Source organism: Patella vulgata, chromosome 3 (assembly GCF_932274485.2).
Source record: "Patella vulgata chromosome 3, xgPatVulg1.2, whole genome shotgun sequence".
Taxonomy (NCBI): domain Eukaryota; kingdom Metazoa; phylum Mollusca; class Gastropoda; family Patellidae; genus Patella; species Patella vulgata.
The window spans coordinates 57619028-57633587 of record NC_065881.2 but is presented as its reverse complement, the minus strand read 5'-3'; the positions used below and the strand labels follow the sequence as shown (position 1 = coordinate 57633587).

The window sequence follows — 14560 nt, the reverse complement described above, 5'->3', positions numbered from 1 at the left end:
TGGATTACATGGTTTATAGCGTTATATACATCCTTAGTCATGATGTCACCAAGTTGTGTAACTTATTCTTCGCTAATTAACTCTGTATATTCGCAACAGCTTTTGTCAGGCCACTCTGATCTTGAATTATGTAGCCAAATGGGCTGTTGATTTCAGCTCATGTTTTGTGAATATAAATTATCCCCAGATTTGCTATAAACAATGCTCAATCCACATTCTTAATCACTCTGCCTGCAGTGTATAGTGTAGGAGTGAATCAATTAAGTAACTTTTCTACAAGCAAGAAGTTTCTATCAGTTTACTAACCTAGTGTACGTTGGTGTATAATTGTCCTAGAATTTAACACAAAACATTTTTTACTGCAAGTACCTGCTGCCATTTTGCTCACCATCAAGCATATTGATAAATGATAGTGTATAGTTTAATTTTACTTCAATCCTTGACTAAGTTAAACATTTTCTGCTCATGTTCAATAGAAACATCGATCTGATGGTTGATACTTTGGAACACAATAACTCTCCTTTTAATTGAGGTACAATGTCCAAACTTGGTGTAGGTGTTTAATTAAATGAATGCCTTGACAGTGTTCGAATATGTGCATTTTCCACTAAAGCTATAGCAGAGATAAGCAATTTGATTGGCTGAGAATTTGGAACATGATAACTTTGGTAATTTTGAAACTCAGATAAATTTGTTATATCAATACCTTGATGAGAGTTTTCTGTTTAGGCTAAGGAGCGATAAGCAATTTGATTGGTCAAAACTTTGGAACATAACAACTCTGCTTTTAATTGAGGTAGTATGTTTAAACTTGAGTATAGATGTTCATTAGGTGGATGTCTTGACTGAGTTCAGTGATTAACATTTTTGGCTATAGTTAAGCAGAGCTAAGCAATTTCATTGTCAATGCTTTGGGACAAGATAACTTTGAGTGTCGTGTTTCACTACCAGGTACTTCAAAATCTTGACTGAGTTCGATCGTGAACATTTCCTGCTCAGACTTAGTATAGATAATCAGTTTCATTGCTCAATACTTTTCAAAAAGATAAATGTGCAATTAATTGATATGTGTCATCTATTTATTTTGGGATTGTGGCGGAGGATATCAGCGAGTAATAGAATTTTGAATGCTTTTGTTTCATTTTAATATTTAATTAATTCTTGGCAAATGATATTCATTAGTTGCATTAATGGATCTTAACAATTACAATGAAAAATTGTAGGTGAACGTTCTAGTAGAGTTATGCAACCAGCATAACCGTTTTGACAATCATTTCCGAATGGCTCAACAGCTTTTTTATACGCCCACATTTTTAAAAAAATCTGTATAGTTTATTTGCAAATACATACATAAAAGCTAAAGTTATTTATACACAGTGTTTACAGCCATGAAATGAAGAATCCTAGTGATTTTCAACAATTTCTGATTATTACTGCCAAAGTTATGGCCCTTGATCACTTTGAATATCTTGTGGACGCTTTAGAGGCTAAAGTTAATATCCGATTGACTTTAGATTTATACACAGTCTTTAAGGTCATGAGATGAAGACACCTAAATTACTGCCAGAGTTATGGCCCTTGATTACTTTGAATATCTTGTGGACGCTTTAGAGGCTAAAGTTAATATCCGATTGACTTTAGATTTATACACAGTCTTTAAGGTCATGAGATGAAGACACCTATAATTACTGCCAGCGTTATGGCCATTGATTACTTCGAAGAATCTTGTGGATGCTCTACAAGCCAAAATGATCATTCAATTGACTTTAGATTGATACAAGGTCTTGAGACGAACCAGTATATTAATTTTCAATGATTTTTGATAACTTGAACTGTTAAATCATGATGTTAAAGGACAATATTGGTGTCAGTCATTATAAAATATGTGATAGAACTGGTTAATTACATCCCAAATATAACTTTAACACAGAGATCATTGCTACGGGAGATGTGTAACAAGCACCTGAAGAAACGGGAAGTGATGACAAACACGAGTTATCCTACTATATAACTGATTGAAGCAACGAGCGATAACAGACACGCGATCGAATTTCATTTCACTGATAATTCAGTTGAAGATGAAAAGCTATTATATGAGACGGTGAGAGGATATCTGACAATTCAAAAAAAGAATTGGCTGTCATTAGATAAAAGATAACAAACAAATTAGAAAAAGTTCGTGCATTACCATGTTTTTATTAAGAACAGAATGAATAAAAATGGGGGAATGCACAGGATTTTTCTATTTTTCTCGTTTTCCCTTATCTAGTGACAGCCAATTCTATTTTTGAATTGTGAGATACCCTCTCACCTATGGAGCCGAATCGTTGCCTTATTATCATAGTCAAAATGGTAAAAATGGCCATTTTCGAGATTTTTCACATGTAAAAATCATATAACACTTCATACATTTTAATGGATATTTACCATCAAACAAAATTGCTCGACAAAAGTTAACAAACTAAAAATCTAGTTTTGTTTTTTCCCCTCTCTACTTTTCGCCTTTGCAAATTCACTGTAAATTTTTCATCTTTGCATTTTCAACTATCAGATTTTCTCCATTGCATTTTCGACTATCACAATTTCTCCAATCTAACTGACCATATAAGGAAAGGGGCGTGTTTCCGAGTTCGGCCGAAGATGACGTCATAACTCATCTGTTTTTATCGTTTGGACTAAGATTAATGCTTCCTGATAGGGACTATGGGCACACAACGTCATAAATCTACGTTGATATAAGCGGCTGATGAATTTGGAGTTCTTCGGTTAGCTGAGAGAATGGTAAGAGCAGGAGAACCGCATCACACATAAACAATTACACAATACAATCCTGTGGACACGACGCACAATATAGGCTACACATATATTTCAAACAATAAGCATGTCAAATAAAGTAAACGGATCCGGCGTAGGCCTACTTGATTTTGACTAATAAAAACACGTGGTGATTAATTAATTATGTAAAACAATATTTAACGTAATATGTTATTTGTAGGTAATTGTTTAATTGTAGGTACCATAGAGGTGTACTTTATTTGAAGTACTTGTACGCCCATATCAAAAGATGCCGTCACATCTGTATTTTTATTGAAGACCACATAAAACTTATTAGGCCTACATACTGGTTACTGGATACTTGTTTTAAAAAAAAAATTCCGCTTTGCAAAAGTATAAAATGCTAATGATTAAAATTAAATAACTATTACTAACATGTTACCATCCGACCGTCAATAATATAGGTTTGTTTTTTTTAACTCTTGAGTCTTGTCGGAGAGGTACATATAGGCCTAATTAGGCTCGCCTTGTATTTTAATTAATACAACTTTTGTTTCTAGTTGTATTTTAATTAATATAACTTTTGTTTCTAGTTTCGCATTATTTAACTCCCACATTACAGATCTTTATCAACTAAATATTGTAACTGTTCTTGTGGAATAAATAACTTTGGCGGATTAACTCTTCCTGGCGAAAGATGATACTCTCTACCATGCCCTATTTATCTTGTTTGCAATTTATTACATCGTCTAATAACTGTAAAGCTTTTTTTAAAATTGATTAAGGCAGCCAGGCACCTTTTTTGTAGTTTCACCTTTTTTCAGATATAACGCCAGAAATTTGCTCACATCCATGTTTATCTGTTATCGCTCGTTACATCAGTCAGATACATAGAAGGATAACTCGTGTTTGTCATGTTTGGCGTCACTTCCCGTTTCTTCATGTGCTTGTTACACATCTCACGTAGCAATGATCTCTGTGTTAAAATTATATTTGGAATGTATTTAACCAGTTCTATCACATATGTAATTATGACTGACACCAATATTGTCCTTTAAATGGCATGGGATAGAACTATAGAAGCTAAACAAATTCTAATTACTTAATGAGTTGTTACTCTTAATAAGACTTTAGTGTATTATTTATGTTTCATTACCAACAAAAGAACAAATATGCGACAACTTTTGTTAACTACCCAGATGACTTAGCTGCTGTGGGCGTATATTTCATTGCCTGGCAACCTATCTTCTGTAAAGGCAAAGCAGATATGAAATAAATGTTGCATAGAGAGTTACTTGACCATTTATTATATGAATTACGCAGTTTCCAGATGGTTGTGAAACTAAGTATTGGCAATTATCTCCAGTATATGCACGTTTTCATCGAGAATATCAATAAAATATCAGATAGTCAAGTGTCAAGTCAACAACAATCTTGAAGTTTTTAATTAACATAGGATTAGATATTTTATCTGTTGTTTCTTATCTGAAGTTTTACTTCATGGATCGCCACAGCCTACAAAACTAACAGAAATATATATTCTTGATTTTCTGCACCTCAAACAATGATATCTCTTGTACATGTAAATTACTTCCTTGTTGTGAATGTTATCTCTACATATTCTGTATTGTTGTTATTACAGCATTTTTTTAGTGCACCCTTTCACATAATGTGTCAGGGGGCACTTTACAAAGTGACAATGTAATCATAAAAAAATAAAAAAAAGATTATGGACATGTTAACAGTTGTATACAGAGTCAAATACAAGCTTGTTTAAATAAATGTGTTTTAAAGTTGATTTTTAAAAGAATGTAGAGATGTGCTTAAACTAAATGGTGGATTATTCCATGAAACAGGGGCTTAAAAACTAAAAGAGCACTGACAATAAGAGACTAGTTGAACAGTTTTAGGCTTTAAAAGTAGCTTATCTGATGTTTGTCCCGGTGTATAAAGTTCTACAAAATCTGAGAGGTAAACAGGAGCTAAATTATTTAAACATTTAAAAGTAAGTTATAAAATCTCAAAATCAATTCGATATTTAACAAGTAACCAGTGTAAATTATATAAAACAGGAGATGTGTGTTCATATTTCTTAGTTATAAAGTAACAAGTCTAGCTGCAGTATTCTGGACGGGGGTTTGGGTGGCCGAATGATCAACGTGTGCGCGTTGCATCATAAGATCTGTCATTGATTCAAGTAGCGTGGTTTCAATTCCCTGCTTGTACGTTACAAGGGGATGGGTTGCCTGTTCTCCCACTGCTAAATACCCCTACACAAGCGAATTATTGAAATAAAATTGAACCATATGCTAGTCCCAAAATGACCTAGTTTGTGTTGAGTGGATGTTAAACGTCATTTCTCTCTCTCTCTCTCTCTCTCTCTCTCTCTCTCTCTAGTATTCTGGATTTTTTTGTAATTATCTAGAAGTTTTAAAGGTAAACCAACAAAAAGTGAATTAAAGTTATCTAATCGAGAAGTGACCAGAGAAATAACAAGTGACTATGTGGATTCCACAGTTAAAAATTTATGTATTTTACCTATACTTCTGATATTCAAATATCAAATATTATTTACTTGAGCTCAGGGCCCTCACAAGCCTATGTGGCACCCCAGGGCAAAAGTTTCAGTGTTTTCTACCCACAAGATAGCTTTCTAAAAGATTTAATTCAGAGCCACAAATACCAGATTTAAAATGAAGTCTACATAAAAGAATAGATGGATCCACCTTGTCAAAAGCGGCAGATCTAATGAAATTAAAAATGTACATTTTTCTATTATCAATTTCCCCAAAAATATCATTTAAAACCAGGGTTAAAGCTGTTTCGGTATTGTAAAATTGTTTAAAAGCACTTTGAAATGCTTCATACAAACAGTTATCGTCTAGATGAGCCTTTATCTGAGAAGCAATACATTTCTCCAATATTCTGGAAATAAAACTTAAGTTAGAGACAGATCTGTAAATTTTTAAAAACATTGTCATTAGGATCAAGTGAAGACTTTACAGTCTATAACAAAAGTTTAGGTACACCTTGTTAAATTGCCTCAATTTTGCTAATTTTCATTCAATCGGAGAATTCTAAGAGCTTGTTTGTCCTAGTGGAATGAAACTTTGTATATGCGATCTAGAATATGCGGCGTCAACTGACGTTGACGTTTCATACGATGACATCGCGGTAGATGACGTCGCAGCACAATCATGACGTCATCGACCAACCTGCATAATTTGACCAATTTGAGTGAATTCGTTCACTGTTTGTAGGAAGACACAATTGGATTAGAAAGGTATATGATAGAGGTCACAATTTTTTTTCTGATTTTAAAAATCGTTTAAACATATCACCATTCCACCATAATGAATGTTGAATTCGAATTTCGGGAAAATCAAAATGAAACTGCCCAACAAAATGGATGCTCTTTGTACGCAAATTGTGTAAAAGTATGTAATACAAAGGTTGTGGGCCCTCTAGAGGTCACAATTTTTATCCGATTTTGATGAAACTTAAAAGATATCTTTATATCCCAAAGATCTCGGTCTCTTTTGATATTTGCACATTTCAGACCATATCTTACTGGATTATTGCCCCTGATTGTACAAAAAAATCGCATTTATTTTTAGCTTGTTCTCTATCCATCTCTTGCAAAATGTGGGCGTATCCTGCCTGGCAGCCGCTGGTTAATTAAAGGGGCAACATATGCTTGTTTGAAAATGTTTGGAATAGTAGAAGATGATATGCAAAGAATAAGATTTAGGAGCAGATAATTTAATTAAGTTTAAAACAAAAGATTCACTAACCAAGTAAAAATTTCTAAATAAACAGAATTTTCAACCTTATCAGAATCAGGAGAGTTTAAGTCAGTAGTTTTATTTAAAACATCAGGTTCAGTTTGTATTTTCTGTATTTTTATTTCAAAGTAATCTGAGAATAAATTTGAGAGTTCAGTGTCATTATCATTGTCATGGGATATCATATAGTAATGTCAGATCAACTGGATATTACATGAATCTGTAGGTCTATGAATAATATTTAAAGGAACTAAACCTCTTTCAGTTCGGTCAATCAAATAAGGTATAAAATTGGGTTGATCTGATTCTTGATACAATAGAGGCTTTAGTTTTTGACAGATCTTTTTTCAAGTTTTGTGGGAATCAGTGGGGTCATGAAAGGATGAAACCCTATTGATAATCAGCATTCTGCAACCTTTCGTTTCCGGAGTTACCTAGAGTATATCAATATTCAGAATTTCACAGCTTCAAGTCCCAGAGTTAACACCCCTTTTCCAAAAACATAGCTGTAACATGATAGATACTATAATCTTTAATGGATTTGCATCAGATATGGTGTGAAGCATTTGGAAGAGAGAACAAGTCCTATAAATATTCATTGTTCTACGACCTTCTGTACTGGAAATCAAGTTAATTAAAAATCAGTGTTTTATACATAGTTAGCAAAATATTTTTTTATGACAGAGCTATATTTTCTACTTTGAGTGAAGATCTCTACATCAATTATGAATGGATTTAGATGACTTTTCTGTTTCAGTGTATAAAAAACACAAAAACTTATTTCACATTATTTGTTCATTTTATGCGCTCTTTAAAAATAATAATATGCTATGGAAATACTGTTTGTTTATTAGTGGGTGAATGATTGTTTGCAGTCGCCATGACGACTGCGCATACAATTTTGTTGACGCCCAAGTTTAATTCATTCAGTTATTGAACCTTGTAACCAGATCAAAAAATTACTGAATTATAGGCATATGTGGATTGGAGATGGCTTTGCAAAATACAAAAATAGTTAATTGGAAACTGGTCATGAATGATTTTTCAATCCGTTAATTTACACTTAAATACTATATGGAAGAGACTATCAGTTGTAGACTATATATAATCCATTGATTTTACTCTTCCATTATTAGGGTTTCACACTGCATAGATTTACATTTAATTAAAATGTTTACATGTATGTACTTAATCGCTTAAATAGTGCAATAGAAATTTTAGATTTGTTGATCATGTACTATAAGTTGAAGTGCAGGTTAAACAACTTGTATTTTTCACCAACAAATATATCCCCGCGGGAACGATTTATTTATAGTTATAGTGTTTCAAAGATTCTATAGTGTTTCAAGAACAGGATTTTACTGAACAGTCTATTGAATGCCTTTGAATGTGAAAAAGCACACTCCAAAATGTGCATCATTGAAAAAATTCACATTGATTTTAAAATAATGTTAAATATTGCACCTCTTGGTGTTAAACATGTTTGAATACATTATAGATTTCATTTATGTATGATTTCCAGGATTAGGAATAGAATGAATAACTGCTAGTAGTGAAAGCTTTCATACTTATAGTTATATCCAGGCCATTTCATTAAAATTTGTAAAAACTTGTTATATTCCTTGATAATTCTAGATAATGTTTAAATTGAACAAAAGGTTTTTAGGTGATAGAAATTCCTAAGTTTGGAATGATGTTTTTTAGATTTTTTGATTTAGTTGATGCTTCTAATTGAGATAGAATGATCAAACTTGGTGTAATCATTAGGTGAATATCTTGATGATGAACATTTTCTGCTTAGGCCAATTCACATACAAAAGGGCTAATGTCCTCATCACAGCCACTGAAAACCATGTGTTCCTACTCTTCAGGCTAGATTTTGCAAGATATATTTTGAAACCTGGAATTGCTGATAAAAATGATTTAATCCATGATTAATTTCATTTTTTAAGGGAGGAACTAAAAAAAAGATATACATTAGATAGCCCACAGCTTCAAAGTGTCATCGAAAAAGAGATCAAACAAATAGAAAAAGAATACAAGACAGAAGTTAAAACACAACAAGAAAAGTAAGTAAAAAAGGTTCATATGGTGATACCAATTTTACCAATTTATTTATAAACAAATTGAATCTTTGACATCACTGAATCAGAATTCCATTTTTAGATCTGTACAGATTCATTTGGATACCACTTGCAGTCAAACCGTATTTTTCGTTGTATTAGGCGCACATTTTAGGTTGACTTAAATCTAAATATATAAAAGACTTGCTCAGAGTTAACACACGAGTGGGAGCCAGTTATGCAAAAATGGGAAGGGACAGTCCCCAAACCACTAATGCAACCAACCCACAGCCGACGTTAAGTACTTTGTATGAAAGGCCCAAAAAATTACTTGACCCACAAAACATGTTCGTAGAAAACATTGGTTAGAACTTGAGACACTAAGGCGTATCAGCCAACGTATGAGCAAAAGCCCAAATTATGGTCAAGGGAATTTGAAACACACAGCCCAAGAAATGGTCACGTATCCAGACACAAGAAGTAACATGCAACCTTTCACCTTGAAATCCTTCATCTGAATCTCCGAGACACTACGAGGTCAGTTCTTAAATAGTGCGTGCCATGCATGCGCAGTAAGACAAAAGACACAGCGAACGATAAAAAAAATACAAGGATTATCGATAAAACAATGGACAGTGATTACATTAAAATTAGATATAAAAGTAAATAACTGACGAAGCCGTAGGCAGGGCGAGACACATTAAGCCAAAGAGATAATTCAGAAACCAAATGAAAACCATAATTGAATTTAAAATACTATTACTAGTACTATTACTATTACATAATCCCCCCCCCCCCCCACACACTTAATTCAATCATTTCCACTTGCTTTTATCTTGTTCGACATTTACTTATTATAATCTGTACTTGTATTCAGATTAAAGTGATCTAGAGATCAAATTAATTTTATAGACCTTATGTCTGATTGTAAAAAGGCTAGTAGTCTAAAAAGGCTAGTAGTAGCCTCAATCAAGACTAAAATGAAAGATCTTCTCATGTATTAATATGTGTATTGAAGGTAATTAGAGAAAGTAGTAAATCAAGATGAAAACACACTGTACATGGCAATGTTCTTTATTCATCGAAGTTCTCTTTGCCATTCTTTGCAGCACTTGCTGTGCAATTCAAAGCAGATTCTCAATAAAGATCAAAGTTAGTATAGCTCTATTCTTAGGAACCTTAAAAAAGACATAAATGGGTCTAAAAGTACATATTTATTGTAACTTCTAATCAGTTATGTCCAGTGATATATTATTATGTGAAAAGACCAAATTGAACGGCAGTCATTTGAACTTGCTTAGTGCATTCTACAGGTTTTTTTTAACATTATGAATTACTTCCATATGGTTCTGAGGGACATTTTTTCTTTCTCTTTTACAAATGGCACCCAAAGCCATAGAGTAAATGTTTACTGATTTAAAATGTTTTTTTGTGTTTTAAAATATTTGCTATTATGATCTCATATTTTCGTGGTAATATAAAAACGTCAATATTGATTTAAATGGACCAATATTTAATTCTAATTTGTGTTTTTAATTTCGAATATTATTGATAATATTGAGTTAGAAGATTAGCTCCTGTAAGAATAATTTGATTTTGGATATGACCGCTGAAAGGTTCTATAATTTCTTGCAGTCACTGTCTTCATAGGGACGTATTCTATAGAAAATAAATTATAAGATTTCTACAAATATTACTAATAAATGTATTTTTACATTGGATGCCTGTATGTCAGATTTAGTGAAACCAGCCTAATAAGAATTAAACTCAATAAAAAGAAATAGTGATGACAATGCATGAAACTTAACATGTAGATGAATTGAAATGATTTTGTATTAAGCAAGGCGGTATTTTATTCTATTATGTAAAAGATGTACCATAATTTAGCAATGTAATCAAAAGATCAATGATAGTGATTAGTCGTCTGCTTGTATTAACAGTTGGATTGTTCATTTGATACTCAATATATTGTTCGAGATGAAGAGAAAATCTGATGTCTAGTGATAAAGTAAATGATGAATGTGGAACCAGTGTGCAAATTTACAGACAGATAATAGCTTTATTTATTCTCTTAAAGATTTAGATGGGAATGTGAAAGTTGTGTCCCAATCTTGTCTTGGTAGGCTTCATTTAGTCATGAATAGTTTTCATTGACTGGTTTCTATAAAAAATCAAATTTGAATGAAAAGACTCTTAACAATACTCTATATTGTCGAACTTCCCGTTACATTATCTTTAAGTCAAGTTTTTGTGATTTTGGTATTAAGCGACTAGTCATAAGGAGGAAACCTATGATTCTGGTTTACTAACCCTAAGTCCTGGGTTCAATAACATTCCTCAGAATTTTCCAGCAGATTTCCCCTTGTCAGTGGTGCAGTACTGAGGGCCCGACATGGAAAACCAGCGGTTGCCAGGCAAACTGCGCCCACATTTTGCAAGAGATGGATAGAGAACAAACTAAAAACAAAAGCGATTTTCCGTACAATCATTGGCCATAATCAAGAGAGTTATGGTCTGAAATGCGCAAATATTAAAAGGGATTGAGATCTCTGGAATATAAAGATATATTTTAAGTTTCATCAAAATCGGATAAAAATTGTGACCTCTAGAGGGTCCACAACTTTCGTTTTACATCTTTTACACAATTTGCATGCAAAGAGAGGTCATTTTGTCAAGCAGTTTTGTTTCAATTTTCACGAAATTCGAAATCAACCTTCATTATGGTGGAATGGTGATATATTTTCATGTGGACGTATATTGTCGTCCCCCTTGTCCGTCCACAATTGTTTGTGAATACTCTACAGGTCACAATTTTTATCTGATTTCAATGAAACTTGAAATATAGGTTTATCACCCTAAGATCTCGGTTCCTTTCAATATTGGCATGTATCGGACCGTAACTTCATGGATTGTGACCCCTGATTGTACGAAAAATCGCATTTTTAGCCTGTGAACACTTTAGAGGTCACAATTTTTATCCAATTTGGTTTAAACTTGAAATGTATGTTTATAACCCACAGATCTTGATCCTTGTCGAAATTTGCGCATATCGGACTATAACTTCCTGAATTATGGCCCCTGATTGTACCAAAAATCACGTTTTTAGCTTGTGGAGCCTATAGAGGTCACAACTTTTATCCAATTTAAATTTTAAAAAAAACGTGTGAATATATCACCGGTACACCCTAAGGATGGTTGAGTTCGAATTTCGTAAAAATCCGGCCAAAATTGCCAGACAAAATGGCCGCCCCCCCCCCCTCCCCCCCCGTACGCAAATAGTGTAAACATCTGGTAAATCAATGTTGTGGACCCTCTAGAGGTCACAATATTGATCTGATTTCGATGAAATACATGTTTATAACCCAAAGATATTGGTTCCTTTCGATATTCGCGCATATCAGATCGTAACTTCCTGAATTATGGCCCTTGATTGAACAAAAATCTTTTTTTTTTTTAGCTTGTGGTCCCTGTAGAGGTCACAATTTTTATCCGATTTAAAATAAAAACCATGTGAATATATCACCATTACACACTAAGATCTTGGTTCCTTTTGATAATCACAGATACCCGAACTTAACTTCCTGGATTATGGCCCCTGATTGTACGAAAAATCACATTTTTAGCTCACAGATTCTCTAGAGGTCACAATTTTTTTTTCTGATTTTAAAAATCGTTTAAATATATCACCATTCCACCATAATGAACGTTGAATTTGAATTTCGGGAAAATCAAAATGAAACTGCCCAACAAAATGGCCGCTCTTTGTACGCAAATTGTGTAAAAGTATGTAATACAAAGATTGTGGACCGTCTAGAGGTCACAATTTTTATCCGATTTTGATGAAACTGAAAACATATCTTTATATCCCAAAGATCTCAGTCCCTTTTGATATTTGCACATTTCAGACCATAACTTTCTTGATTATTGCCCCTGATTGTACAAAAAATTGTGTTTGTTTTTAGCTTGTTCTCTATCCATCTCTTGTAAAATGTGGGCGTATCCTGCCTGGTAGCCACTGGTTAAAATCAGATAAGAATTGTGACCTCTAGGGAAACACAATCAGGGGCCATAATCCAACAAGTTACTAACTGATATGCGTGAATATCGAAAGGAACCAAGATCTTTGGGTTATATACATGCATTTCAAGTTTCATCAAAATCGGATGAAAATTGTGACCTATAGAGGGTCCCAACTTTGTTGTACCATATCTTTACAATAATTTGCGTATGAGGGGTGGCCATTTTGTCCAGCAGTTTTGGTCCGATTTTCATGAAATTTGAACTTAACCTACATTATGGTGTAACAGTGATATATTTAAATATTTTTTTGAATTGTTTAGATTTTCCCGAAATTTTAATTTAACCTTCATTATGGTGGAATGGTGATTTATTTAAACAGTTTTTAAAATCGGATAAAACTTGTGACCTGTAGAGGGACCACAAGCTAAAAATATGATTTGTACAATCAAGAGCCATTATTCAGGATCAAGTTACGATCCGATATGTGTGAATATCGAAAGGAACCAAGGTCTTTGGGTTATAAACATGTATATCAATTTTCATCAAAATTAGATGAAAATTGTGACCTCTAGAATATCCACAAGCTAAAAACGTGATTTTTCGTACAATCAGGGGCCATAAACCATGAAGTTATGGTCCGATACATGCCAATATCGAAAGGAACCAAGATCTTTGGGAGATAGACCTATATTTCAAGTTCCGTCAAAATCTGTTAAAAATTGTGATCTGTAGAGTGTCCACAAACAAATTATTGACGGGCGGAGAGGGGCAACAACAATGTACGCCCACATGAAAATGTGGGCATAAAATGCATAAATGTCTTAATCTTCCCCTGTGGAAGAGATGTGGTTGTATATTGCCGTCGTCCCTGTCTGGCTTCCGGCGTCCACAATTAATATCTGATTGACTTTAAATCTATACACAATTTTTAAGGTCATGAGACAAAGAAGTCTATTGATTTTCAACAATTTCCGATAATTTTCCGAGTTATGGCCCTTGATCACAATTCTTAACCGATTAAAATGTATCACCGTTACAGCATAATGATGGTTGATTTCAAATTTCGTAAAATATGGACTGAATCTGCTCACTACGAAAATAGTGTAAAAGTATGTAATACTACGTAGTGGACCCTCTAGAGGCCACAATTTTTATCCAAAATTTAAAAGATATGTATATATCCCAAAGATTTCAGTTTCTGTCGATATTCATGCATAGCAAACTTTAACTTCCTGGAATATGGCCCCCGATTGTTCAAAAAATCATGTTTTTAGCTTTATCTCTGTCCATCTCTTTGTAAATGTGGGCGTATCTTGCATGGAAACCGCTTGTTTATCAGATGCATCAAATTTTGTGATTTATATAAAAGAAATTGGTATGATATTAAGTAAATCACAAATGTGCTCGTCAAATGCATCAAATCTTGAGGTGAGATGTATGAGGCTTTAATGGTGTACTGATTTTTTCTTTAGTAGTTTATTGCGTGACTAGGTATGTTTTGTAGGTACATGATGAACAGTATCCCTAACAGGATTAGAACCCAAAGATTTACGCACTGTAGTCATATGTCTTTTCGAAAAAAATCATGCTGACATCCAATTTGTAATTGTAACAGGACCTATCATGCGAATATTTAATCTCTATAAAGTGACAAATTACTTTGTGACACTTAATACCAAAACATGTTATTGATGAAACCCTAGCAATGTCAAATTCGTCTTTATGTAGGCAGTGAAGGCTGCAGGTATTCAAAAAATAAACCACACACTCATTTTTGAAACAGACTGCCTGCAGTCCTTAGATTAGTATTAATTTTTCACATTATACCTTTTGTGCAATAGTGGATTTTACTGGCCAGATTTGTTAAATTGTGAGCAGTTTTAATTAGCCCACATTTTTATGTGGACTTTTATTGTC

General features: G+C 33.4%; 1 protein-coding gene across 4 annotated transcripts in view; it reads left to right on the top strand.

Moving 5' to 3' along the window:
- The window catches only part of LOC126816534 (leucine-rich repeat and coiled-coil domain-containing protein 1), a 298988-nt gene that overhangs the window by 197659 nt on the left and 86769 nt on the right, over positions 1–14560 (top strand). For 2 of the 4 annotated variants that reach the window (XM_050543169.2, XM_050543168.2), the window contains exon 15: positions 8513–8629. In XM_050543169.2, the coding sequence (XP_050399126.1) occupies positions 8513–8629 (117 nt within the window). The other 2 variants (XM_050543170.2, XM_050543171.1) reach the window with 2 other exon arrangements.